General features: G+C 49.0%; 1 protein-coding gene across 10 annotated transcripts in view; it reads right to left on the reverse strand.

Moving 5' to 3' along the window:
• TRAM2 (translocation associated membrane protein 2) overlaps nt 1-25,957 on the reverse strand; it is a 69,135-nt gene that overhangs the window by 26,449 nt on the left and 16,729 nt on the right. For 2 of the 10 annotated variants that reach the window (XM_069562819.1, XM_069562826.1), the window contains exon 2: nt 7,180-7,243. In XM_069562819.1, the coding sequence (XP_069418920.1) occupies nt 7,180-7,243 (64 nt within the window). Of the gene's footprint in view, nt 1-7,179; nt 7,244-7,457; nt 7,581-7,616; nt 8,114-13,085; nt 13,358-13,505; nt 13,581-13,715; nt 13,846-18,508; nt 18,612-25,957 lie in introns of those variants that run through there. The other 8 variants (XM_069562825.1, XM_069562824.1, XM_069562827.1 and 5 more) reach the window with 8 other exon arrangements.

Genomic DNA, 25,957 nt, shown 5'->3' on the forward strand with positions numbered 1-25,957 from the left:
GGGACAAGGTGAACGGAGGGCCATAAAGAAAAAGCAACTCAAGATCATACACCGAAAAAATGTCTAAAATCTCAGCCTTGTTTTTAACTTGGATAAAAATATCAGGTTCACTGTTTAAGGACAAAAATTACTTCAGTAAGAACTAAGCAAGCAAGAAAAAAAAAAAAAACAATCCTGGCTAGATAGGAGAAGAAAAGATTTGCTCAGGAGAAATGGGCTTGTGGGGGAGGGGAGGCAGCTATTCAAAGATGCTGCCGGCCTGGAGGCTTCAGGCTGGTTAACAATTAGCCACAGCAACTCAGCGGCCCCTGCTTAAACCTCAGGAGCTCCACGTGGCATAAACTCTCTGGGCTGAAACAGGGGGACTGGATAAAAATCAAGTCTAGGCAGGAAAGGGACACACTTCTGAGGGGCTGTTACCTAGGGCTGACCAATGACCGTGCGTCCACTTTTCTGCACAACTGTTACACTTAAATAATAAGTGCTATGATCTGAATGCTGGTGTCTCCCCTAGAGTTCACGGTGGACTCCCAACTCCCAAAGATGATGGTATTAGTGGGTGGAGCCTTTGGGAGGTGTTTAAACCCTGAGGGTGCAGCCCTCATGAATGGAATTAGTGCCCTTATGAAAGAGGCTCGAGTGCTCCCCTTCCCCCCCCCCACCATGTGGGGACACAGCAGGAGGCCTGTGACCTGCGAGAGGGGCCTCACTCGACCAGACTGCACCCAGATCTCGCACTCCACCCTCCAGGACTCGGAGAAGTAAATTTCTGTTGTTTATAAGCCGCCTGGTCTGTATTTTGTTACAGCAGCCTGAACAGACTAAGAAAGGTTAATAAGTTAACGACAAAAAAAGATTATACCCAGGGCTGGCTATAAACTCCCATGCTTCTTCAAATGCCAACCAATATGGTGAGGGCAGTGAAGACTTGGGTTTATTTTCATTTTCTCTTATTCATACGGACAGGACCTCAGGGCAAAAAGGCATCTTGGCAGCTGTTTGGCCAGGGGGACTAGGATGGAGCCAGCTCTCTGCCGGCCTTGGTGGGCCCCCTGGAGCCACGCCCACCGCCCCATTCGCATTCAGGGGTGTGACAGCCCAGCACCTCCTCTGTCCTTACTGGTGTATCCTTCGGAACTTCCATCATCTCTCTTCCTTGTTGTAAAAGGACAAGGCCAAACTCTGCGAGTCTCAAGTCTCCTGCAGCTGGACAGACCACAGGTCCTGGTTGGGCAGCTTCCGCCTGTAGTCAAGTCAGGTTTCCACTTCCAGAGTCACTGTCGCCCACCTGTCTCTTCCCTCTTAGTCTCCCACAAGCTCATCTTACAAACAGGGGCTCTGTTTGGTATGTGCCGCCAATCTCCTAAGTACGTGATACAAGCACAGGGCTAACTCCTACCGGCTAGCAAGGGAACAAAACACACTCTTGAGCCCTGGACAAAGGCCTTCAGCTGAATAAGGCTTTAAAACCATCTGTCTGAGGTTGTTTTGATGGGGCCGTGTGTCTCGCCCTGGGAGGGCTGTGAGAACAAGGGCCACACTATGGTGCGGGGGAGGGACCCTGGGGGGTCCCTGGGCTTTTCATCTCCAGCTGTTAAATGCTACGTGGCAGCTGGTGGTGATAAAGCCACTGGGACCAACAGGGAATGGTCCTTGTCCTCCTTCCTCACTGTGAAACCAGCCCTTCTCCAGAACAGGCCCTGCACACCCAGCCTTCTCTCTCCAGATGCCAGGAACACCTAGGTGCCCTTGCCTCCTGCAGTGGCAGCCCCAGCTCAAAACCAAATCCACCCAACAATAGTAACCCCCAGCTCAAAACCAAATCCACCCAACAATAGTAACCCCCAGCTCAAAACCAAATCCACCCAACAATAGTAACCCCCCGCTCAAAACCAAATCCACCCAACAATAGTAACCCCCCACCTCCACGCCTCAGACTAAAAACAGTTCTAGAAAAGCCAAAATTGGATGAGAACAGAAAGATGCAAATGAGTTCCTGGATTTAGGGGGTTTCCCTCCCTGAACTTGGGGGCTGGGAGCACAGGGTTCTCTGAAAGCCTACTTAGCGGGTTCCACCCAGAGCACGGGGAGCAGCACTTTAGACACCTGGGGGTCTCGTTACCATGAGGGATCCAGGGCGGGGCCTGGAGTCTGTGTTTCTAACCAATTCCCAGATGGTGCAGGTCTGTGACAATCTGGGGAGTGAGTGCCCCTGGATCCCTGTCTTCAGGAGGTGCTGGGTGGAGACAGTGACCATCACCCTCAACTTGACAGATAGGGATGGGGACCCTGACACCACCTGGTTTGCCCAGGACAGCTCAGCAAACTCTTGGAAAAACTCAAAAGAAGCTGGTACATTTCAGCCTGTGTGGGGTCCCCTGTTCTACATCAGAAGGGGGTCAGGAAGCCACGAGTTCTTTGCTGACCTTTTACAGTCTATGTACTTCTGGCCGTAATACCAGATACTGTAGGGTATTTGAATCAGAAAGACTCTGTCTGATGGTTAAGACCAGAAACATGACATTTTATTCCTTGCCAGAGCTGGGTGTATGGTTGCAGATAAAATACATGATGGTCAGTTAAACTTGAATTCCAGATAAACAAAGACTACTTTTCTAGTATAATTATGCCCCATATATTCTTTGAGATATACTTACACTGGAATTTAAAAAAAAAAAAAAGGACTGTTTCTCTGAAATGCCAATTTAACAGATAGTCCTGTTTTTTTTTTTTTTTTGCAAAGTCTGGCAACCCTAACAGGTGGGAATGATGTGCCAAGAACACTTCCTGCTTCATCACTGTTGACCTTAAAGAAAACCCCAGGGACACTGACACTGTCCCAGGATGTACAATTTCTGACTGTAAGGACTGTGCCATCTTCTCTTCTAGTTCATTTCTTGGAATGGAGCTTAATCTTCTTAGCTAGCTTAATATAATATGACAGAGTCATGCATTTTTTAGCCAGCATTATGAGTTGAATCGAACAAAACTCCTGTGAAGTCCAAACTGCCAGCACCTCAGAACGTGAGCTCATTTGGAGTCAGAGTTATTGCAGATGCAAATAGTTGAGATGGGACCACGATGGAGTAGAATGTGTTCTAATCTGATATGACTGACGTCCTTACAGAAAGAGAAACTGGACGCAGAGATGGCTGCAAACACAAAGACTGGTGTCCCACTGGTCCAAGCCAGGGAGCACAGCCCTGCTGACACCTTGATCTTACACTTTTACAGTACATGTTACATTTCTGTTGCTTAAGCCACTCAGCTTGCAGCATGTTGTTCTCACCACTGGCCTATAAACACATGCTGGGAGCTGGAAAGAAGAGAGGAGATGGAGGAAAGGAAACCGGGAAGAAACTCCTCAGCGCTCCCACCGGGTTTTTCCTGTAGAACCTGAACACCTCCACTGAGGGAGGTTAGGGATTTAGAATCAGCAGGCCAGTTATATGAAAAGCGTCGCTGCTCTCCTAAAATCCACATGTTAAACACTGATTTGAACAAGTCGTAAGCCACTGAAAGAAGAAACCTTAGAAATCAGAACTGACCCTGGTTCTACCGATGGGACTCATCCTCAAGAAGCTGCAGGCTGGAAGAGATGTGAGTGGGAGGGTTTTTAATTTTTTTTTTTTAATTTTTATTTTGACGGCCCATGGGTTTAGTTGACCCCGTAGCATGTGGAATTTTAGTTCCCCGACCAGGGATCAAACCCGAATCCCTGCACTGGAAGGTGGGTTCGTAACCAGTGGACCACCAGGGAAGTCCCAAAGAGGGGCATGTGGTGGTGGTTTAGTCACTAAGTAGTGTCCGACTCTTGCGACCCCATGGACTATAGCCCGCCAGGCTCCTCTGTCCATGGGATTCTCCAGGCAAGAATACTGGAGTGGGTTGCCATTGATGTGGGGTTTAAATCCGCAGCTTCAAGGGCCCTCTGCCCTGGGTTGCAAACTGCTTCTTTCCAGTGAGAAGTTGGCCCTCCTCTGCAACTTACAAACCAAATACCAACACACTGGTCTGGTGACCAAGGAGCTCAAAGCAAAATTAAGCAGGCTGCTCTAACTGCACTGTCTCTCTGGGTGATGTGCCAGTCTTATTTTGAACGGCCCCAGTGGCAAGATTTAAACAAAAGCCAGGCTCTTTAGCAATACTTTATCTCCTCTGTCAGTACATCCCTCCACCTCTACCCAGGCCTTATTCTGGCTTGGATGGGGATTCCAGGACACAACTGCCCCACCTGAGAAAAATGCCAAACTTCACTGGCTCCAGACACATTGGCCTTGGTTCAGTTACTAGAACATGCCGAGGTGTCTGTGCCTCACCTGGGGGCTTTGTGCATGCCAATCCATGTCTGGAATGTTCCTTCTTCTGCACATACCCCCCTCCCCAACCCCCTTCACACCAGCTGTTTACCAGAAGTTCAAACAGCAGTTTCCCAGGAACATCTGGTAATCACCCATTGATGTTTCCTTATCGCACAACCTGTATGCTCCTTTCAACACCCGTATCACAACTGTAATTATTTATTGTTTGCTGTGTAGTACCCATTCCCTCCCTAATAAACGGTTAAGTTTCATGAGTCAGAGATCAGACGTGTTTCATGAATTACTTTACAGTCCGGGCCTGGCACACAGCAGGCACACAAATATTTGTCTGGATCAATCAATTAACTAATTAGTTAAAACAAACAAATGAGGGCAGGATAGGAAGCGCCTCCTGCTCAGGAGCTCTGGGTTCGGCCGGGGAGCAGGAAGCCTCACTTGTTACCCTTGCTGTGAAGAGGGACGCTTTTAGGATATCACTTGTCGCCTAATTTCTCCCGGAAAGTTTCAGACTGAAACAATCAATCCCCTGCCTGGTCATGATCTGGCTTTACAAACAGGCCCTTCCTACAATAAAGCCACATCCCACTCACACATGCTTCAACCACGGTACGTTCTCCCAGTAATGAACAAAGCAAGGCTGGGCTAGGATCTGGCAGGCAGCCCCTCTAAGTCGATTTTGGGTAGAAAGGTAAAGAAAGTACAGGCACCACCTCTGATAGGTGCATATCTCTTTGCTGTATCTCTTTGACTTAGTTGCTAGGTCATGTCCAGCTGTTGCTGTAACCCCATGGACTATAGCCCACCAAGCTCCTCTGTCCGTGGAATTTCCTAGCCAAGAATACTGGAGTGGGTTGCCATTTCCCTCTCCAGGGGATCTTCTTGAACCAAGGATTGAACCTGTGTCTCCTGCATTACAGACGGATTCTTTACCACTGCATGAGCAGGGAAGCCCCTGGATATCTCTTTACGAATTAATAAACTGGCATTCTGACATTTTTTAAAAGCCTATGCATTTGGGCTTCCCTAATAGCTCAGCTGGTAAAGAATCCGCCTGCAATGCAGGAGACCTGGTTCGATTCATGGGTCAAGAAGATCCGCTGGAGAAGGGATAGGCTACCCACTCCAGTATTCTCGGACTTCCCTTGTAGCTCAGCTGGCAAAGAATCCATCTGCAATGTGGGGAGACCTGGGTTCGATCCCTGGGTTGGGAAGATCCCCTGGAGAAGGGAAAGGCTACCCACTCCAGTATTCTGGCCTGGAGAATTCCAGGGACTATACAGTCCATGGTGTCACAAAGAGTCAGACACAACTGAGTGACTTTCAAGAAAAAATGCATTTGATGCTATCTATAAAAAACATGATTTATGAGTCATAAGAATTAGATGCCTGAGGGTATTTGGGCAATACATATATAAAAACTTTATAATGTACATACTACTTGACACAGAAATTCTAGTAATAGGAATTTATCAAAAAAAAATCATGAATGCAGGAAGTCACAAGAATGTTTACTGTAGCACTATAAAAACTGGAAACTTAAATATCCAACAATGTATGACTGAATACATAGCTGTGGTAATCCTTATTAACAAGTTTTCTGTAGTTTTTGCAAATGCCTAATTGAATGGAAGAATAATGAATGACATAGGGAAAAGGTTCATCATATGCTAACAGCAGAGAAGTGCGTTATATGAATCAAGATTACAAAATGCTAACTAGTCTTTGGGTGGTAGAGTCAAGTATGACTTTTATCTTATGTTTACCTGTATTTTATAAGTTTCCTGTGAGAGTCATAAATGTACTTTGGAAAACATTTAAAACTAAACTGTAACCAACACACACACACAAATACTATACAACTCTACTTATCGGAGGCCCTAGAAGAGTCAAATTTATAGCAACAGAAAGTAGAGTGGTAGTGGGCAGGAGGGGGCAGGGGAGAATGGTGAGTCATTTAAGAGCTACAGAGTTCAGTTTTGCAAGATGAAATAGTCCTACAGACGGATGGATGGTGGTGAAGGAACTTCATACCACTGAACTGGTACACTTTAAAACAACTAAGATGGTAAACGACATGTGTATTTTACCCCAATTTTTTAAAAAACCAAAATACTTTTTAAAATGCTAAATGCATAAATCATAAGTACAGCTGGATCCAGAGTTGTCCTAGTTATTACGATTTTCAAAAGACACAGGTACAGGAGGCCGAATTTGACCCTGGACCACATGGCAAGGAGTAAGATGGTCTGTGTGCCCACCAGGCTGGTGTGTGCTTTGGGATGAGCTGGCTGTGCCATTTCCTATCTCTTCTGTCATAAGTATGGTGTTTTCTCCCTCTCCAACCAGCTCTGATTCTAGATGGAAGGGCTATGCCGTCCCCAGGGTGTGACTTCCCCTAGAGCCTAGCTACAGGGACTGCAGGGGCAGGCGAACCTGGGAGAGACGCTAGCCATGTCCTGCAGAGGCCATGGTTTAAGAGTTTTGCCCCCAGTGGCCTTCAGGCAGCCTCTGGTGGAGCCAAGCCAAGAAAGGAATCTTACCTCCATGTCCAGACAACTCACCTCCTCACTGCAGGATGAAGAGGGAGGACTGGATTCAGGAAAGAACATTTTCCCCTTTATTCACCAGGAGGGCCCCAGAGATGCCCACCCAGTTCCTGGAGGTGGACCTCAGAACCCCAAGCTTGCAGAGCCCCTGGCTGAGCACTGCATGTGGCCCACACCTTTTCAGCAACAGGAAGTCGGATGCTGAGTCTAGATATCCAAAATGATCATACATGGCACAGGAAAAGGAAGTTTTTCCAAGAACTTTTGGGTTAACAGGGCCCGAGAAAGATAGAGATCAGTGCTTTCCTTACCTGCTGTAGGCATGCTAACATTGTACTGAGGTAAGATAAATAGGAAGGCAGTCTTGGCGGTGACCTGTGAAACAGAGGGAAAAGGTCCAAGTTAGCTTCTTGGCCACATTAAAAAAAAAAAAAACACCCAACCAGCAAAGCCTGTGACCAGTCCCGGAGTCCATGCCTTTCACATTCTCAGACCCACAGGCCTCTCCAATGAAGGGTTTCACCTGGAGCTGAGTTAGCAACGTTTGATTTTCTCGCCCATTTTCTTTAATGACATCCCTTCCCAATACCTGCACTGAAAACAAAGAAAACCACCCCAAGTCCTGGATGGTATCTAGACTTGTGCTCGCTGCAGACAGAATGCGACAAGGTGTGCTCCACCCACCGGCAGAGAGCTCAAAAGCAAGGGAGACACATTTGTCTGCGCATCATTCATTCATTCACTCAACTGTTTATCAAGTTAGTTCTAAGTACCCAGCACCAGTGAAGACAGGAACTAATAGAAGATAAGGTCACAGCCTTCCAGAGTTTTCCAGAACTCAGGACCTAGCTGAGGCTCCCCAGCACGCTGATTAACTGCACAGTGGGCAGCAGCCCCCCAAATCTAAACCTGAGCCTCAGAAACAGAGAACTCCAGCTGCTAATTTCACATCTTCTCTACTCGGGGGGTGGTAGGACACAACACCCCTACTGTTGGTCTGTTCATTTCGAAAGCTGCCTTTCAAATCTCAGTGGTGCTGTGATAAAACCGTGGCTGTCACCTGGGTTATTAACAGCCCACTCAGTCCTCTTGAGGTTCAGCCTGCAGGGGAGAGACTGTAAGATGAGGGGATTCGACGCTTGGACTCTCGAACCGACTCCTGGGCTCAGACGCTGCCTCTGCATTTGCCTACCTTGCAACCAGGAGCTACGATCTTACACCTGGAGTCTCACTTCCCCTGTCTGTAAAAGGCAGGGTATTTGCGGTGCCCTGGCTGGTCTGGGGGAGGAAGTGGCGGCAGCGACGGCCCAGCTGTCAGTGTCATTTAAAGCTCCCCAGATGTTTCTGATGTGCTGATGTTTCTGGAGCAGGTGCAGAGGCCAGGTGTGGGGTAGCCGGACCCCAGGCCTTTCCAGGCAGGCCCCTGGGGACACTTCATCAGCAGAGTTACTGGTTTGCCTCTAAACAGAAAGATGTGAAGGGTGCCCCGTGGGTGTGGGGGAACACGGGTTTCTGTGGCAGAAACAGCAGGGAGATGGCTGAAGGATGCCCTACGGCCCCTCAACCAAACGCTGTGTGCTTAAGGCACAGTCTCCTCCCGTGTCACCCAAGAAATACACTCGCCTTTTAAGCTGGCGGGCTGAAGTGGACCTCAGTGTGGTTCTGGCTGACCAGGACCCCCTGGCCCCTGCCCAATGGCACCAACATTTCCTGAAGAGATACCTCTCCCCACCTGAGTTGTGATGACCCCCGTCCTCCTGGAAGGATGGAGGGGGCAAACGCTCTCCCCAACCCATCAGACACCCTCTCCCGGGCTCTGAATCTTGGGCGGGGATGGAGGAAAACCTGGTCAGTGCCACGTGCCTGCCAGACTCTCCTGCTGGGGTTCCTGAAGCTCTGCCCTGAAGCAGTGACTCATAGCAACTGTAGGAACCCCCAGGCAGTCCCTCAAAGTTGGCTCAGAGTCCATCCTAAGATATATCAGAGTCTCACGAGTAACAGCATTGGGGTCCAACCCAGGCGGCATGTTCGAACCTCTGGGGGAGCTTCTAGAATCTCGATTCCTGGACCACCCCCAGTTAACCCTACAGCTTGGGAGTGTCAGCAACCCACCAGGCTCCCCAAAGCAGGCCAGGTGCAGCCTGGCCTGGGAGCCCCTCATGGGAGATCCACCCTCCCCAGTCTTGCAAAGCACGTCTCTCTGGCCAGTTTCTGTCTGTGTCCTCCATAGGTCAATTTTTAACTTTAAGAGAAACACACATACTTTAAAAACTGAAACAATTCAGAAATGTAAAACCAAGAGCTGAATATTCACTCTACATTCTCGGTTTTCCTCTCTCCCCACTTGGGTGGGGTCAGTTTTCTGAGAGCTTTCCTATGCATCTATCCACTTGGAATTAATTTCATTTTACTCTGACATCATAACTTAGGCTGTGTTTATACCACTTGACACAAGGGATTAAATTTAGAGTAAAGAAATTTTAAAAGAGCTTTTAAACTTTTTTTCCCCCAATTTTTTCTTAATTGAAGTATAGTTGATTTACAATGTAGCGTTCATTTCTGGTGTACAGCTCCAGTGCACCAAATTCAGTTATACACAAATATATTTTTCATATTTTCCACTATGTTTATTCCAGGATATTGAGTATAGCTCCCTGTGCTATACAGTAGGACCTTGCTATTTATTTGGTATATAGTAGCTTGCCATCTGCTAATCCCAAACTCTTAATTTATCCCTCCCTGCCCCCCTGGCTTTTCCCTTTGGTAACCATAAATTTGTTTTCCATGTCTGTCTGTTTTGTAAACAAATTTGTTTGTATATTTTAGATTTCACATATAGGCAATATATTCACATACACCAATACTACATGGTATTTGTCTATCTCCTTGACTTACTTAGTAAAAGAACTTATTAAGCACTGTTTAAGTCACTTTCTTAGCTCGGTTAATCAAATGGTTGTCGCAGGAATGTACAGACCAAGGCCCAAAAACATTCAGCATCGTGAAAGTATTCCAAGTATGGTGACACAAAATGTGTAGCTTGACTTTTTCTTTACTAATGGCAACACAGAGATAAGTGGCTATATAATAAAAAAACTTTCTATAAATACTAGGCCTTTTCATTACTGTTTCCCATGGGGTCACTCCTAAAGTTTTAGGCTGAAAAGTTTGGCCAAATAAAATGGCCTCTCTGTGGAAGTGTATACAGATGGACGTTTTTTTCTTTTCATTGAAAAAAAATTTTAGAAAATGACAATAAAGGGCACAAACAAATCAACAGGGATATACAAGTAGAAAACACAGACAAGGTAGAACTAAGCATGCCACTGGCTTAACTGGTTAAAAGCACAAAGTGTAACAGGCAGAAAGTCTATTTTAAACTAATTAAAAAGCTGTGCTTTTAGACCTAGAACACAAACTTATGGTTACCAAAGGGGAAAGCTGGGGGTGGGGGATAAATTAGGAGTATGGTATTAGCACTTACAAATGGCAGTATATAAGACAGATAAACAACAAGGACCTGCTGTACAGCACAGGGAACTATATTCAATATCCTGTGATAAACCATGATGGAAAAAATATGAAAAAGAACAACCTATCATGGACAATCTGAAAAAAGAATAAATATATATAACTGAATCACTTGGCTGTACACCTGAAATGCCACATTGTAAATCAACTATACTTTAAAGAAAAAGCTGTGTTTCTACCTCAATTAGCCCCAATACACACATCCACAAAAATGGTACGTGAAGGAATGCTGTCCTACACAAGAAGCTGTGCCCTGAATTAAGGGAAACAGCTACTGACACAGGAGTTAACACCCAGAGCATTAGCCTCTAACTGGTGGACGGATTAGCCCACTTTGCTTCAGGGACGACAGCAATCTGGTATATGGGCTGTACCAATGCCCTTGGCCTAGCCCTGCATACCCAGGCAATTCTTGTTACTGCTGTTCTGCAAAATCACTGTGATCACAGCAACAGTGGACCACTCACTGCTCCTAGGGGACAGCGGATCAGACTCCTACAGGCCTCTGAGCACACTTCCATCAACTGATCAATATGTAACCTTGGTTTACACGTGTTCCCTTTGAGAGAAGCTGCATGGAACACACTGTTGAAACATGAACCCGGAGCTTGTGGCTTGAGCCTGCGGAAGCTTCTCTAACACATGTACGTTCTCCACCAGGCCCATCCCGGCCTCTCCATGCTCGAGATGCCCAGATGGCACCCTGGCACCCCATGTGAGGGTCACTGTGAGCAGCTAAGTCACCAACGAAAGCCATGAAGATGCAAGACTGTGGCACTAAACAGACAGCAAGAAGGCCACTCGCTCACGGCAGGAGCTGGATCGGGACGGCAGAGCGTCACCAGGTTCCCCTCCATCCGGGACGTGCTCGTCGAGTGAGCCACACACCCCACCACCCTAAGCGTGTCCACAGACACCGCAAAGTCGCCTGGAGGTGGGGCGCTGGGGTCACAGGTCCACATCAGAACACAGCAGCAGTGCACACGTGAGAGGTGCCAAGAGTGAGGGTAATCTGTTCTGGGGTGAACCCGAAAGGTTTTCTCTTTTTTAACTTTCATTGGGGTGTAATTTACGCACCATAAACTTCATCCTTGATAAGCAGCCAGCTTTATAGGGCTTATCCTTCCTTGTTTTTAAACTCTCTCTTCACTGGGATGTAAAGTCTATAAGAGGAGGGGTCTTACTTTGATTATCTTCAATCTACTGCGGCAACAGTGCCTAGAAACAGCCTGCAATGAGCAAGCGCTTGTTAAATGCAGACCTGATTAAGCAGGGGAGGTGCTGCTACTTTGTCACTTGACCCTCAGCTTGTCCTCTGCCCTCATTCCCCTGCGCATGTCCCCTCTCTCTCCCTGGGGTCCTTCCCAGTGCTGGGCATGTAGTAGATCTCTCATAAACACCTATTTGATGAGCGAATACTGCAAGAAGCTATAGTATTTAGTAACCACAGACAAAAGTTTAACAGATGCTTTCTAAACATGATTCTAAGAGGAAAGGATCTGGGACTCTGCTTAAGGCAAAAAGTTTTGAGATTCCTGTATTTTTCCATCCCTACGCCCCTGGTCATAACAGCAGAAACCATTTCAAGCCATGCATCCTTGTCTGCGGCAGCCAAGCTTGCCTCCACGTGACACACCTCAGCAAGATAACGTGTTTTCTCTGCTTTGACGACAAAGAGACTACACCTGAGCCACAGAGAGGTCCCCGGTCCACCAAGACCTCACAAGTTTACAAGCAGAAAAGGCAACAATTTGATTTTTTTTTTAATGCATTTCAAAAACAAATTTAGGAGACATACAACATGGCACATAAAATAGAATGATGTCATAAAATAGGAGGAGAGGATGATCAAAAAATATATATTGAAGGCAAAGGAGCAGTGATGAGGCTGATCCACAAAAACTCACTTCAGAAAGTCTCATTGGCTTAAGGCCCCCAGAAATTTGGCCTTAAGCTTTCTCAAAGTCGTCGGAAGGAAGGGGATCATCAGCTCCTAGATTGATCACATCCATTAATTAAGAAAACAAAAAAGACGGCCCCGCCAAAAGCAACTCTACTTTTCCAGCGCACAAAAAAGGCAGCTCTACTTTTCCAGCACAAGAAACTTCTGAGGTCTTCTGGCACTCCAAAGCTTCACTCCAAACTTCTCCCAACTTCAGAACAAGGATGAAACAGCCAACAAACCCCCCTGTGCCAGTACTGGCTGGCTTCGTTAACACAGAGGGCTAAGAAATAGGAATCTACTAAAAATGTCATTCTGTGTTCTATTAGGGGCACACGAATCTGAGCTCTCAGTTGCATTGAGACAAGGATGCCAGTAAAACAGCTGCCTCCAGCGAAGCATAATGGACTTGGGACTCCAGTCCCAGTCCTGGTGTGGGTGACCTCTGGCAAGACATTTCACCTCTCTGGACCCGTCTGTTTATCCATGAACAACAATGGCGGTGAATGTTAGGGCTTACTCAGTGCAATGCATGGTTCTAAGGGCTTCACAGAAACTATTTCCCGTAATTCTCACAACGACCCTGTGAGGCAGATACTCATAATATTCCCATTTTACAGATAAGCATAGAAAGGATTAGGTATAAGAATGCATGTCCTTAAAGGTCCTCTCTCCACCTTCAGCTCCAAAAAGTTATTTCCTGGTTCCACTTACATCAATGCTAAAAACATAGCCTTGGCCTACCTTGGTGGCTCAGTGATAAAGAATCCGCCTGCCAATGCAGAAGACACAGGTTTGATCCCTGGTCCGGGAAGACCCCACATGCTTCCGAGCAACTAACCCCGTGCACCATAACTCCTCATCCTGCGCTCTAGAGCCTGGGAGCCGCAACTACTGAGGTCTAGAGCCCACGCTCCACCACAGGAGAAACCACTCCAAGGAGAAGCCAGAGAACCACAAGTACAGAAAATCCTGCACACTAAGAAACACCCAGCAAGCCAAACACACACACACACAAATTTAAAAAACAGTTTCAAGCTGACAGCTTGCTGAGTGTAAACTCTACTACTGTATTTGCATGGTGAGAAGACGAGGTCCAGGTGTCACCTGTAACCCACAGCAAGAAAACAAGGCCTCCTGGGTCCACCTGCCAGGCCCACCTACCACGCACACCTGGGCTTCCCAGTGCCCCAGTCTGCTCTCTTCCACTGCAAGCTGATGTCTGGACAGCAGAGATGAGAGAGGAGAGATGCAACGAAGGCAGTCCCCTGGCTTTCCTGGTAAGCAGTATTTGACCTCCAGTTTGGTTTATTGTTTATTTCTTGGCCATATCCACACACTGGTCCTTGAATGGGGCTGCACTGCAGGACTCACCACCAAGGACAGGAGATGGGAGGGGTCCTGCTCCAAATGAAGCTCACCCACCCAGGGGCTGAACCACAGTCCATGCAGCCAACCTGGAACCTCTGGGGAGGGATGCTCACGGCCAGCTCCTCAGGAGCACAAGTGAGCCAAGTGACCTGTCCCCTTCTCATGCCCCAGCCTGCTCTCCGAAGCCACATGATCTCCACTTAGAATTTCCCAAAACTGCTCTTGCATCTTCCTGCCCAGGTGGTGCACAGAAAAATTTTAGTCAGAAAAACATTTAAAACTCACACCCCTCACAGATACAGAAAAACTAGTGGTTACCAGTAGGTGGGGGGAGGGGCAATATAGGAGTAGGGGATTAAGAGGTACAGTTATGTATAAAGTAAGCTACAGGTACACAGTGTACAACATGGGGGATATAGCCAGTATTTTATAATAACTGTAACATTTACAACTGTGAATCAGTATATTGTACACCTGTAAGTTACATGATATTGTACAGCAACTATACTTCAGTTTTAAAAAAACTGCAAGAAAAAGTAAATAAGTCATGCTCAACTGATGAGTGTTTTTAGTCTTTTAGCCTTTCTCTCCTAGAGTGAGTCCAGCTGGTCACCTACATGCACTGTAATATGGCTGGGACTCGGTAAGGTTCGAAGCCCCTCTGCCACTCAATAAAAGGCAGATACAGCTGAGACAAAGACGCTCTTCACACTTGCTTTCTCAAAGTTTCCATCTGGATGAGCAGGGGCTGGCAGGGAGGGCTGAGTGCCGGCAGTCAGGGGCAGGTTGCTGATGGTACCTTCCGTGTGGCTTTTATAAACACCTGGAGATTCAGTTTTCTCACCTGAAAAACCGCCTTAATGTAAGAACAAGGCAAAAGCTACTCAAACACACACAACAGATTCTCTACAAGCCTGTGTTCATTGTGCTGAAAAGACTCTGTTAACAGTCATGATCATAGTCCTATATCAAATGAAAAAAATGACACTGTATATTCATGAGAAAAACCCATCATCAGAGCAGCCATGATACAATGATAGCAGGGGCTCCAGGACATTCATTAATTCCAAGCTCTAAACTTTATATTGGGATCAAGAGGAATTTAGAAAGGGCCACTTAAACCGTTTCTAAAATTTTGAAGTTGAGCTTTTAAATTTTTTTGGCCATGCTGAGCGGCTTGCAGGATCTTACTTCTCTGACCAGTGACTGAACCCCAGCCCTTGGCAGTGAAAGAACTGAGTTCTAACCACAGGACAGCAAGGGAATTCCCAAGATGAGCTATTCAAAAACAGAAAGAAAAAAAAAGATACATGTGAAAACTGAATTTGAAGTTAATCCAGTACTAAAACACAGGAGGTGGTCTAAGGTCACCTCTTTCCACTTTACAGCCGCAACTGACTGATAACCTTAAGACTGCATATTTATGCAACCTATGCCTGTACAGAAGGAATTCGACCCACTATGTGCCTTACAGACAGCCTTAGATGAAATACCTACATCCTGTGTAATTATATTTCTTCTCTGGAGGCCTTAATATATACACACTCTCATCTGCTCCCTCCCCAAAAGAGCCCTGAGCCAATATTTTAATTAATCTTAGTTGATTACATACTTCACCTCCCGTTCATCCTCAGCAGCTCTCCCCTTATTTGGGTGGGTCAGCATAACTCAGAAACCGTTCCTCACAGAAGCTAAAAACTATATAAAAATAAAGAAGGGCCTTGTTGTTGTTGTTTAGTCACTCAGTTGTGTCCAACTCTTTGGGGACCCAGTGGACTGTAGCCCGCCAGGTTCCTCTGTCCATGGGATTCTCCAGGCAAAAATACAGGAGTGGGTTGCCATTTCCTTCTCCAAGGGATCTTTCCAACCAAGGGTCTGACCTTGAGTCTCCTGCACTGGCAGGAGGATTCTTTACCTCTGAGCCACCCAGGATGCTCAAAGCAGCACTTAGTTATTCAAAATTTAAAAATAACAGAATAAGGAAGTGTGTACACAGAATACCTTTCTAGCATGCCAATGTACCTAAAATGTGCTTCTCTTGCAGGCAGAGTTCAGATTCTCTGCGGATATTCCCAGAGCACATTCATGAGTGAGAACAAACTATTTTTATGAGCAAAAGCTACTTGTTCAGATGCAGTATCATCTTTAAAATAAAAATCCAGAAAAAAGAAAGGGTTGTGGAGTGTAGAATTTTAGGCTCCAAGTGATTTGGGGGGGAGGGTTCAGATTAAGTAACATCTTAGACTTGACTGCAGAAAAGGAACTCTGGCACCAATATATCACAGCGTCCACCGAGCTGCAGTTTCTAGAGAAGCTTTAGCTCCATAAGGCGGGACACACAGGGAGGGGGCAATCCTGAAGGCACATGTGTCCGCAGCAGTCAGTCACTATTCACTGGCCACCATCACCAGTGGCTGCCAGCAAGAATCGGCCCCAAGGAGCTCGTGGCATTTCCTCCTGTTTGGAGGAAGTAGGAGGATTATTCGCTGAGGGTGGGGGGCGGGGGAACCGGGCGGGGCCCAGGTGGATCTGCCTTCATTTGCTTGTTTACAATGAAGGAAGGAAAGAGCGGGGAAGACCAGGGTCGAAGGCTACCCTTTTAAATGATTTTCCACCGTCTGGAAAGTTACCTACTTAAAACATGAGCCAGGCGTGGGGAGCGGGGCTTGCTAGAGAAGGGAAATGGGGAGAGCGATGAAGCTTCTCCGCGGCCCGCAGACCAGGCCTGATTCCCGTGGGAACCCTCGGATTCCTCTTGGGCTCCAGTCGGGCCGCCGCGAAGAGAGGCCCTGACTCAGGCTGTCCACCTCCACCCACACGTGAACTGAGCGAACGAGGGCAAAAATGCAAATAAGTGAGCTCTTACAATCGGCCATTCCTCTGCAACTGAGGATGTGCGTTGTCTGTCGTCCTGGTCTCACGGGTTCCAGCGGGTCCCCTGTGATGCCACCTAACTGCAGGCAGCGCCTTACCCTCCACAGTCGAGGCCAGCCGAGCACTGCTCTGCGCACCGCACCTCTGAACCACCACTCTTTCCCGCGCTCACTGCGCATGCATTATACCCTGCTCTGGGCGGCCCCCAGCCTACCCAGCTCGAGTCCAGGAAGGCCTGCCGAAGACCACCCGCAGGAGGGCACCTGAGAGAACTTCATGGATGATGACTTGGTTCAGGTGAATTAAATCTAGGCCATCAAGGTGAATGAAAAACACCAGGCACTCAAACATCCCTTGTGTGTCTGCAAATAATATTCAGAGGGATGTTCCAAATCTTCAAAGTGGAGAAGGAAAACAACATGAAAGGCAAGAGTTCCCAGAAAAATGTGCTACAGACAGACAGAATACACAATTCTAACCCCCAAGGCACCACCTGAGGTAGACACTACCCACACTCTGCCACAAGAGTCCCTCCGTTTGCCTAAACAGAATAAACAGAGCCCAGGCAAACACTAATATCTAGGCTACATGCTATATTCCAAGATACACACACTCAGATAAAGCAATACATGTTAGTCCAAAATCTCACTTTACTAATTCAAAGCGGTTTTTTAAATGAGATCTAAAAATGGGTGGTGCTTTTTCTCTGCTGGGGAGGCCAGCTTCCATCTCAGTTTCTCAGCAGCCCAGGAGGCTGCCTGTGACCTCACATAGGTGAAGGCGGCCCAGGAAGAAAACCACACCTCAGAGGGAGAGGCTGGACCGAGGCTGAACTCAGGGCAGGTCCTCAGAGGCAGACAGGCGGCGGCAGGCACCCTCATCCAACATCCAGTGTGCAAACCCCCGACTACCTGCTAGTGAATCCAGGCCTCGGAGCAAGGGCCAGGGGCGAAACTGGGCAACTGTATTTCAGAGGGACTTATGTCCCTCTGAAGGATCAGGAACCGCTGGGGACACCAGTGACCTTAAGTTTTGGCTGAGAAGCACGGATGCACTCCACACAGAGCCATCAACCACACAGCAAAGGTGGAGGAGGGGAGGTGCAAACAGGCACACACAAAGGGGGGGCCTCCCTGCCAAGGCCTCGAGGGGGGCAATGCTGCAGCCACTGCTCTGCCCCCACTAAGGCAGGAGCCCAGACCATGGGCTGCAGAGAGCAGGTCAAAGAGCAGGCCTGAGTGCGGTCTCACCCTCTTCCCAGACTGCACTGGGAAAGACCAGGATCGGCCTCCCTGAAAACACCACAGGCCCACTCCACAGTCCTCTGGGACTCCTTAGTGCCTACAAAGGAATCAGGCCCCCTCCTGGATCCCAGGACACCACAGGTACCCCACCCCACCTCTCTAAGCTTTGCCCCCTCAACTCCCAGACACAAGAACACCCCCACCCCAAACACCATCCCAGGCTGGAAAGGCACTGCCCAAACCTGGAGCCCAGCCAGATAAAACAGCGTGGAAAAGCTCACAACACAACCTCGTCATTTTCAGAGGGTACACACAGCAGTTCTGGAGACCACAGGGCAGCTCTGCCTGCAGTGAAAAACTGAAGGGATGGACAGGCCAAAGGCAGGCAGGAAGCGGGTTGCACGCTCTCAGAGACACCAGAAAAATATGACTCTGGGGAAATGAATGGTCTGTGTGTGGGAAGTGATGAAGCTGGAAGGCTGGCAAGAACCAGGTCCCATGAAGGACCCTCTATAGTGGGTATAAAAACTGGACTTTTTGCTCCCTGTGGGAGGCTTTAAGCAGGGGAGAACACAATGAGGTCTCCATTGCAGAGAGCATACCTGCTCGGGGCACAGAGGAGGGGCTGGGGAAGGCTGGGGGGCAGGAAACCAGTTTGGAAGGAAGGATAACGCAGACCTGAACGAAGGTGATGGCCACAGACACAGGCAGTGTGGGTCATTTTCAGAAGATTCGATGGCGCAGTGAATTCAGATGGAGTATCCAACGGCGATGTTCCCATCTGGTTCAGGAAACGGACAGGAAGATGTGCTTGGTGTTAGAATGGTAATGCGGAATGCTGGGCGGGTGGTGGGGTCATCAGCTGAGAGAGAAGACAGCGGTGGTCCAGGGCTGGGTCGGGGAGGGAAAGGGAGGGGGGCTGAGAAGGACCCACAGGAGAGGCAGAAGGAACAGCAGCCAGGGGATAGGCCATCAGGAGGAGTCTGGGCTCCAGGGAGGACCAGCCAGCCTGGGATGGAGATTCTTGCTGCAGGGGGCCGTGGTCTTTTTTTCTTCTGATGGATCCAGAGCAGCTGGAACAGAGCTCAGTACACACTGGGACCCCAATAAATATTTGCTGAATGAATGAGTACATGAAGAGTCTATCAGATTTGGGGACGGGAAGGTCATAAAGTCATTATCTGCTGAGTATAATGTTGCAGAAAAGGAGGTGGCCGAAGCTGGTGCATGGGATGAGCGTGAAACGTACAGAGAAGGGGAGACAGGTCTGGACTGCTTGTTCCGGTGGCCAGGAGGTCAGGGAGGGATGGAAGAGTTCTCAAACCTCCGTGTGGTCAGGAGAAAGTCTACGGGAGGTGAAGTGACTAGATACGCAGAAAACGGGGGAGCTGGAAGGAATACATCTACTCAGGGGGGATCTCTTGAGGAAATGAGATCCAGGACTGCAGAAGAGGGGTGGCTGAGGGAGCACCGGCCGTGGGCAGCTCCACAAGATTGCTGCTGCCTCTGAAGTTCTGACACCTGTTCAGATCCGAGAAGATGCTTATTCAGTATGCCTTGAACTGATGTAATTCAACGGGAAACAAGAAGTCAAGAGGACTGGGGAGGATGTGGTGGGGGAGCAAAACCAAAATTATAACAACACCCCCGCACCATCACGCTCAACAGGGTTGGGAAACGTTTTGGCCTGTCAGTCACTTCCTCTGGCCCAGGATTGCACGGCCACTCTCTGAGGCCATCAGTTCACCTTCAGGAGTGGCCCGAGAGGGAGAGGCAGGGCCGCCTGCATGGACTCACAGGAGGACAGCTGTTCCGCCAGTTCCAGGGGGAACTGTTAGGGTGCTGGCCAGAGGACCACCAGGAGGCCTCCAACTTCCCATCATTCCATCAGCCTTCACTGTCTCTGGTCGGAGCGATGGGGCTCGGAATCAGAACCCTCAGACACACAGATAAGGTCTGGCTGAGGCCGGGGTCCACGTTGCCCACCACAGCCGCAGGCGGGATTCTGGGGCCTTCTCCTGGATCTTATAGTGGCCACACCGGGCGTTCTAACGGCTGGATCAAGGAAAGCAAGAGAAGCGTGTATGTGTGTGCGCACGCATGTAAATCAGGCTGGTAAGAAAGACACTCTCACTCCCCAGAAACATACCTCTGCTTAGAAGCGGAAAATCTGAAAAGTTAAAGAACAGGTAAAGCTTTTAAAAATATAAAATCAATCACAAAATATTTACTGAGTGCATGCTTTGTGCAAGGCACAATGCTACTGGAGACACAAAAATTTCTAAGATCTACTTCCTTCTCTCAAAAGCTCAGAGACCAAAACCAGAAGCTACAGGCTGTCAATCCAGTGCAACTCCTTAATTTCAGCAGTGGTAAAACTGACCGCCCTTCACTGAACATTTACTGCCAGCTGGGCCAGGTTGAGGCGTTTTATGTGATTACCTCACGTAACCCTCAACAAGCCTGTAAGGAACAACAATGAATGTGTGAGATCTCATTAAATGCTGGGTCCCGTGGTAAACAGCAAACAGGATCACCCCATTTAACCTTCTGTTGTAGAAACTCCTGCTGCTACGAACACTGCCTCTACTTACTATCCTCCGACCATGTGCCGGGAATCGCTGTAAACACTTAACAGAAATTATCTTATTTAATCCTCGCACAAGCCCTATTATACAGAACAAGTGAGGCTCAAAGAGCTTAGGAGGGTTGCCCAGAGGCACACAACTAATAAGCCCCAGAAATGGGACTGGAACCCCAGCTCTATCAGACTGTGACGTGTGGACTCTTAGCCACATGCACCCCTGAACAATGAGCCTGAAAACTAACGACAGAGATTCTGTCGCACGCGAAGTTATTTGTGAGACAAGAAAAGATGCCGTGAATCAGGACATGACTAGACAAAGGACAAGTGGGGGTCCTTCTACTATCTGGGGCAGAGACTGTGGCTTTATTCATCTTTGCACCCTGAGGGTCCTTGGTACAAAGGAGCGACTCTGTAAATAACAGCAAGTGCTCTGGGCTTGCAGCCTATGGATCTCCTTGGGGAAGACTCCTGGGAGGGCGTGAGCTCAGCCAGAAAGATGTACAGATTGTGGATAAGTAGAGGGGAGGGGCAAGGGTGAGAAGAGACACAACTGTGCTGAGATGAGACACAACTGTGCTGAGACAGTGCGGGAGGATCCAGATGGAGCCAGCCAGCTCAGCACACCAGGGCGGCTTTGGTGGGGTGGGGCGGGGAGGTGGATCTACGGTGTGGGGTGGCTTCAGGGGGATCTACTGTGTGGGGCAGCTTTGGGGGGGGGCACCTACCGTGTGGGGCAACTTTGGGGGAATCTACTGTGTGGGGCAGCTTTGGAGGGCATCTGTGTGGGCAACTTTGGGGGCATCTACTATGTTGGGCAACTTTGGGGGGCATCTGTGTGGGCAACTTTGGGGACATCTACTGTGTGGGTCGATTCAGATCAGCCGAATACCATGTGTTTCAAAGAAGCTAGTCTAAAACAGGAAAAGGAAGGGAAATCTGGCCCTCAGACCCCTTAAAGTTCGCATTCATTCATTCATTCTAAAAGCAACCTGGCTCCAAAGTCGACTTTTTACCTACTGAATTCATCCATGGAATGCTGTCCATTCCCACATCATGGGCATTTCAACAGCTTGCTTCCCAAAAGAGCCAAGCACAGATAAAAAAATAATTGCTTCCCTCAATTAGGGAGGCAACACTGTCACATAAAAATCCGAACTCTACTTCCAGACACACAACTTGACAGACCATCCTGCATTTGTTTGCCAATTAAATTGTATCAGTTATTTAACGGTCTAGTGAGTCTGAGCTTCTCCACATGAAGCCATCAAGGAAGTAATTTCCTGTTGCATACTGATATTCCAAGGCCAGTGGTTAACTGGACACATGATAAGAATCCCATGTACGTTCCACTGGAACCTCTTCTTGGTCCCAGAGGCCGAGGGTGCAGAGCAGTGGCAGAGAAGGAAATGGGTTGAAGCGGTACCTGAGCATTATCTGAACTGGTTCAGGAGCCAGGGCGATCCTGGTCTCCCCAGAGATCAATCAGGGTAGTCAGTAGCTTACAGTCAACATGTTCTAGGATTTGAATTATTGCAATCAGGAAACATCTGCCCCAAAAGGCTGTCGTCAGAGTTTGCAGTATTTCAGGAGTACCAGTGTGCCTTTGCCCCCCTTTCCGACTGCCCGCAGGCACAAAGGAGGAAGGAATCAAACAGGAGATAGAAGAGAATGTGCAAGTGCTACTGGTCTGGCTGAGTCTCCATCCTGCCCTGGGACCTAGAGCAGAGGGCGTGACGACCTTTACCGAGTGCATCAGTGGGCTTCTTGGAGTCCTGGCTTCATCTGAGTCCACAGGAGGTGAGAGGACACCAGGAGGTGCTACTGCCTGGTGCCCTCCCCCCGGGTGACGTGGCAGTGACTCGATCACATACAAAGGTCCAGCCCCCTCCTTCAGACACAGCTCCCACGGCCACCAGCTCTCCCTCTTCCTCCCTCTCTCCCTCACAGCACAACTTCTGCACCCACTCCATCCTCCGTCTCTTCAGATTTGGGGCCACCTTCCATGATCGAAAGCCCTGGGGCGGTTTACCATGTCTTGTCCATTTCCCCTCATCCTGTCTGTCTCCACCTGTGTTAACAGCACCTTCAATCACCTCATCTGTTTCCACTGGGACCTGGACTGAAACTGTTATGCTCTTCAAATAAAAGGCTTACTACTAATACCACGTGACAATAATTAACCTCATCTATACAACTGCTGGCAACAGGGCATATCACATCATTCGAATCCTCTCCCATCTATGTATGCTGGGAGCATTAACCAGGAAACTAACGGGAAGGCGGACAGACAGCTGCTCCGAGTTCCAATGACCAGCGATGCTGACAACCAGCAGAAACCACTTCCCCTGGGCAAGATGCCTTGGGACTGGCTTCTCACACACTGTTGACAACACAAGCCCCCGCTTCAGACCAGCGACCTGCGTGTTCAGGGGCCTTTTCCGAGGACACCACTGCCCTCAGGCTGCAGGAAGGAACCCCAAGCTTGGCTTCAGGAATATTTGATCACAGAGCTTCCAGCACTGATTTTGGAAAGTCACATCCACTCTGGAGACTGACTTTATACTGACAAATAACAGCTTTGAAATAATAATCTCATCTGCTCCAGCAGGCAAGTGAAAGGCTCTCGGCCTATTTAGGCTCCAAGTGGGTGGAAGGGGTAAGCCAGGGAGACCTCAGCCCAACACCTCCTCAGACATGGGGGGATTTTTTCCCCTTTTCCTTTTCAGGGACAGAGCAGGCCTGGGAGGTGGTGGGGAAGGGAGAGCCTGCAGACAAACCAGGCCTCAGCTCTGGGACGTCCTTCCACCTTTTCCTCCAGCTGAGCAGCCTGGGGGCAAGCTGTCTGCCAAGCTTCCCCGTGTAAACACTCCGGCACCAGCTGGGGTTTGGAATCCGCTGAGTCTCTGCCAGCTGGCAACCTGGAGATGGGCCGGATTAAAGGAATGCATAATGAGTGGAGGGGTGGAAGGCAGGGGCTGTATTTACCCAGAGGGGGTCTGCAGGGGTCACTAAGGCTCTGACTAAAGGCGGCTCTGGAAGGGGAAAAATCCGAAGGGAAGAGGAAAGGGGTTGCATAGTGCCCAAGTGTCCTGCCGTACCCCACCCAATGGCCCAGAGCTGTTATGCTCATTTATTTTTTCCCTTTCACAAACTGGCTTCTTTGTCCCCATCTCGGTGCCCCCACCCCTTCCACATCTCCTGCGCAAGTTACATGCGGCCCTTTGAAAGTTCTGCAGCTGGCTGCTCCAGAAGGCTCGGCATGACCAGCCAGCACGACACTCGATCCTCTGTGATCCCGATTTGGGAACGTTAACACGGAAACCCTAGCCACGTGCTGACAAGCAGGCCCTGGGCCACGCAGGGCCCCAGCCTCAAATACGGAGACTTCAGGCTCCCCCAGGTGAAGTCCAGAAGGCAAGGATTCAGGGGACATGGATCGCTGGGTGGGACCACAAGACCCTCACGTCCTTCCGCCACCTGGCAGAGGGTGCGGGGGACAAGAAGTGACCCAAGTCCAAAGTCCTGGGGGACACATCTGACAGGAAGCCGCCTGCAGCCCTCCTGTGTGCGCACACGCTCAGCCGTGTCTGATCCTTCGCAAACCCACAGACTGTAGCCTGCCAGGCTCCTCTGGCCATGGGAGTCTCCAGGCAAGAATACTGGAGTAGGTTGCAGTGCCCTCCTCCAGGGGATCTTCACAACCCAGGAGATCTTCCCGACCCAGGAAAGCAGCCCTCCGTGAAGCACCTGTAAATATCTAACCCTGACGTGATATTTATCACTAAGCAGAAGAGGCAGGCAGCCCTGCAGAACACAAGGAAAACAGCACCCGGAGGACGCAGCTGACTGTTCTTAGAAGCTCAGCCACAAAGCGGCTGTGGAGCCTCAGGCTACAAGCCACCGCCCACAAGGCCTGGGGAGTCACCTCTTCCAAAGGGTTTTTCCCTGCAGTCCCTTTGCTCCCTCGGATTCCTCCACACACAGACACTTCCAGGACAGAGACTCACCCCCAGGTGCAGGGTTCAAGGCTCAGCCCTTGTTGGTCCTTTAGAAATCCTGCCCCAGTGACTGCCTCGAAGCCAGTGACACTCAAATCTACTTTTCCTACTCAGATCTTTCTCCTGGGGGACGCTCCTGCATCTTTACCTAAACAGCATGCCACTGACCCCGTTCGGCATGCCAAAACTCACACTACGCATCTTTATTTCAAAAGCTGGTACCCAAGAGATAGGCCCATATCTGCCCATGTCCCAGGCTGCAGTCAAGGACTCCCATGGCCCTTACAGTCACCTGTTGGCTTTATTATGTAATTAAAGCCACTATTTCCGCTCACACCCTCACCTCTCACCAGCCTACAGAACAGGGTTCTAACTGGAGTCTCTGCCTCAGGACTGTCTTCCTTTCTCTTCTCTGGCCATCCTAGCTGAACAGCCATGCTCTTCCAAGCCCCCCACTGCTTACAGGAAAACGTCTAACCCTTCCATCTGACATTCCTGAACCTCCTTCCCTCTCCGCCCTTGATTACCACAACTCCCCAAACTCAGTACAATAGCCCTGGATACCCTAGAGAATATTCTAGAATATCACTGCATGAAATACTCTCCAAGGGCAACAAATATGTTTGGGGTGCAGGTATACAAGACTCATTATGCTCCATTAAAGACTCTGATAAGTCTTGCAGCAAAGAAACCTGTTTAGCCTACCATTTCCCCAGCCTACTCAGCCTAGAAACTTCTACAGCATTTCATCTATTAACGGCTCCCTTCAGTTCTCTGCACGACTTCTCTTGCCTGGAAGATCAGCCCTCCGTTCTGCCTTCCATTTGTGTCTCTGCCTCGATTTCCCTTCGAGGGCCAGCTCTGGCCGCCCCTTCCCCAGACTTCCCCTCCTGCTGTCCGTGCCCACACTGCTTCCTTGCCTCACCCCGAAGCCCATGCTGCCTACGGGCCTTCCTGAGATGCAGGGGAGCATGGCAGTGAAGAGCCTGGATTCTGAACTCAGAAAGATGGTGTTAAATCCCAGTCCTGCCTTCAGCAACTCTGAAGGAGCTGCTTAGAGTGCTCTGTGTATGGAGAGACAACAGGACGTACTGAAGAGAGCTGCTGACAGGGAAGGGCCAATCCAGCACAAGGCTGGGCACATCACACACTCAGTAAGTCATCATCAGCCATTTTTCTTCCAATTTGTTACCGCTGCTTTGCCATTTATCATTTTCTGTGTATCTTTTCGATAGGAAACCACAGAAAGCCCCAAGGCTGTTCCTTCTCCAGCTCTTCCCTCTACACTATCAGGTTTAACAAATAATGTGTTGATGCAATGGCTCAGTGGTAAAGAATCCACCTGCCAATGCAGGAGACACAGGAGACTCAGGTTCGAGCCCTGGGTTGGGAAAATCCCCCTGAGGAGGAAAGGGCCACAGTATTTTTGGCTGGAAATCCCATGGACAGAGGAGCTTGATGGGCTACAGTCCACGAGGTCACAGAGAGTCGGACACGAGTAAGCGACGGAGCATGCACAAAAGCCACCATCACAAACAGCAG

This window comes from Ovis canadensis, chromosome 20, assembly GCF_042477335.2.
Source record: "Ovis canadensis isolate MfBH-ARS-UI-01 breed Bighorn chromosome 20, ARS-UI_OviCan_v2, whole genome shotgun sequence".
Classification (NCBI taxonomy): Eukaryota; Metazoa; Chordata; class Mammalia; order Artiodactyla; family Bovidae; genus Ovis; species Ovis canadensis.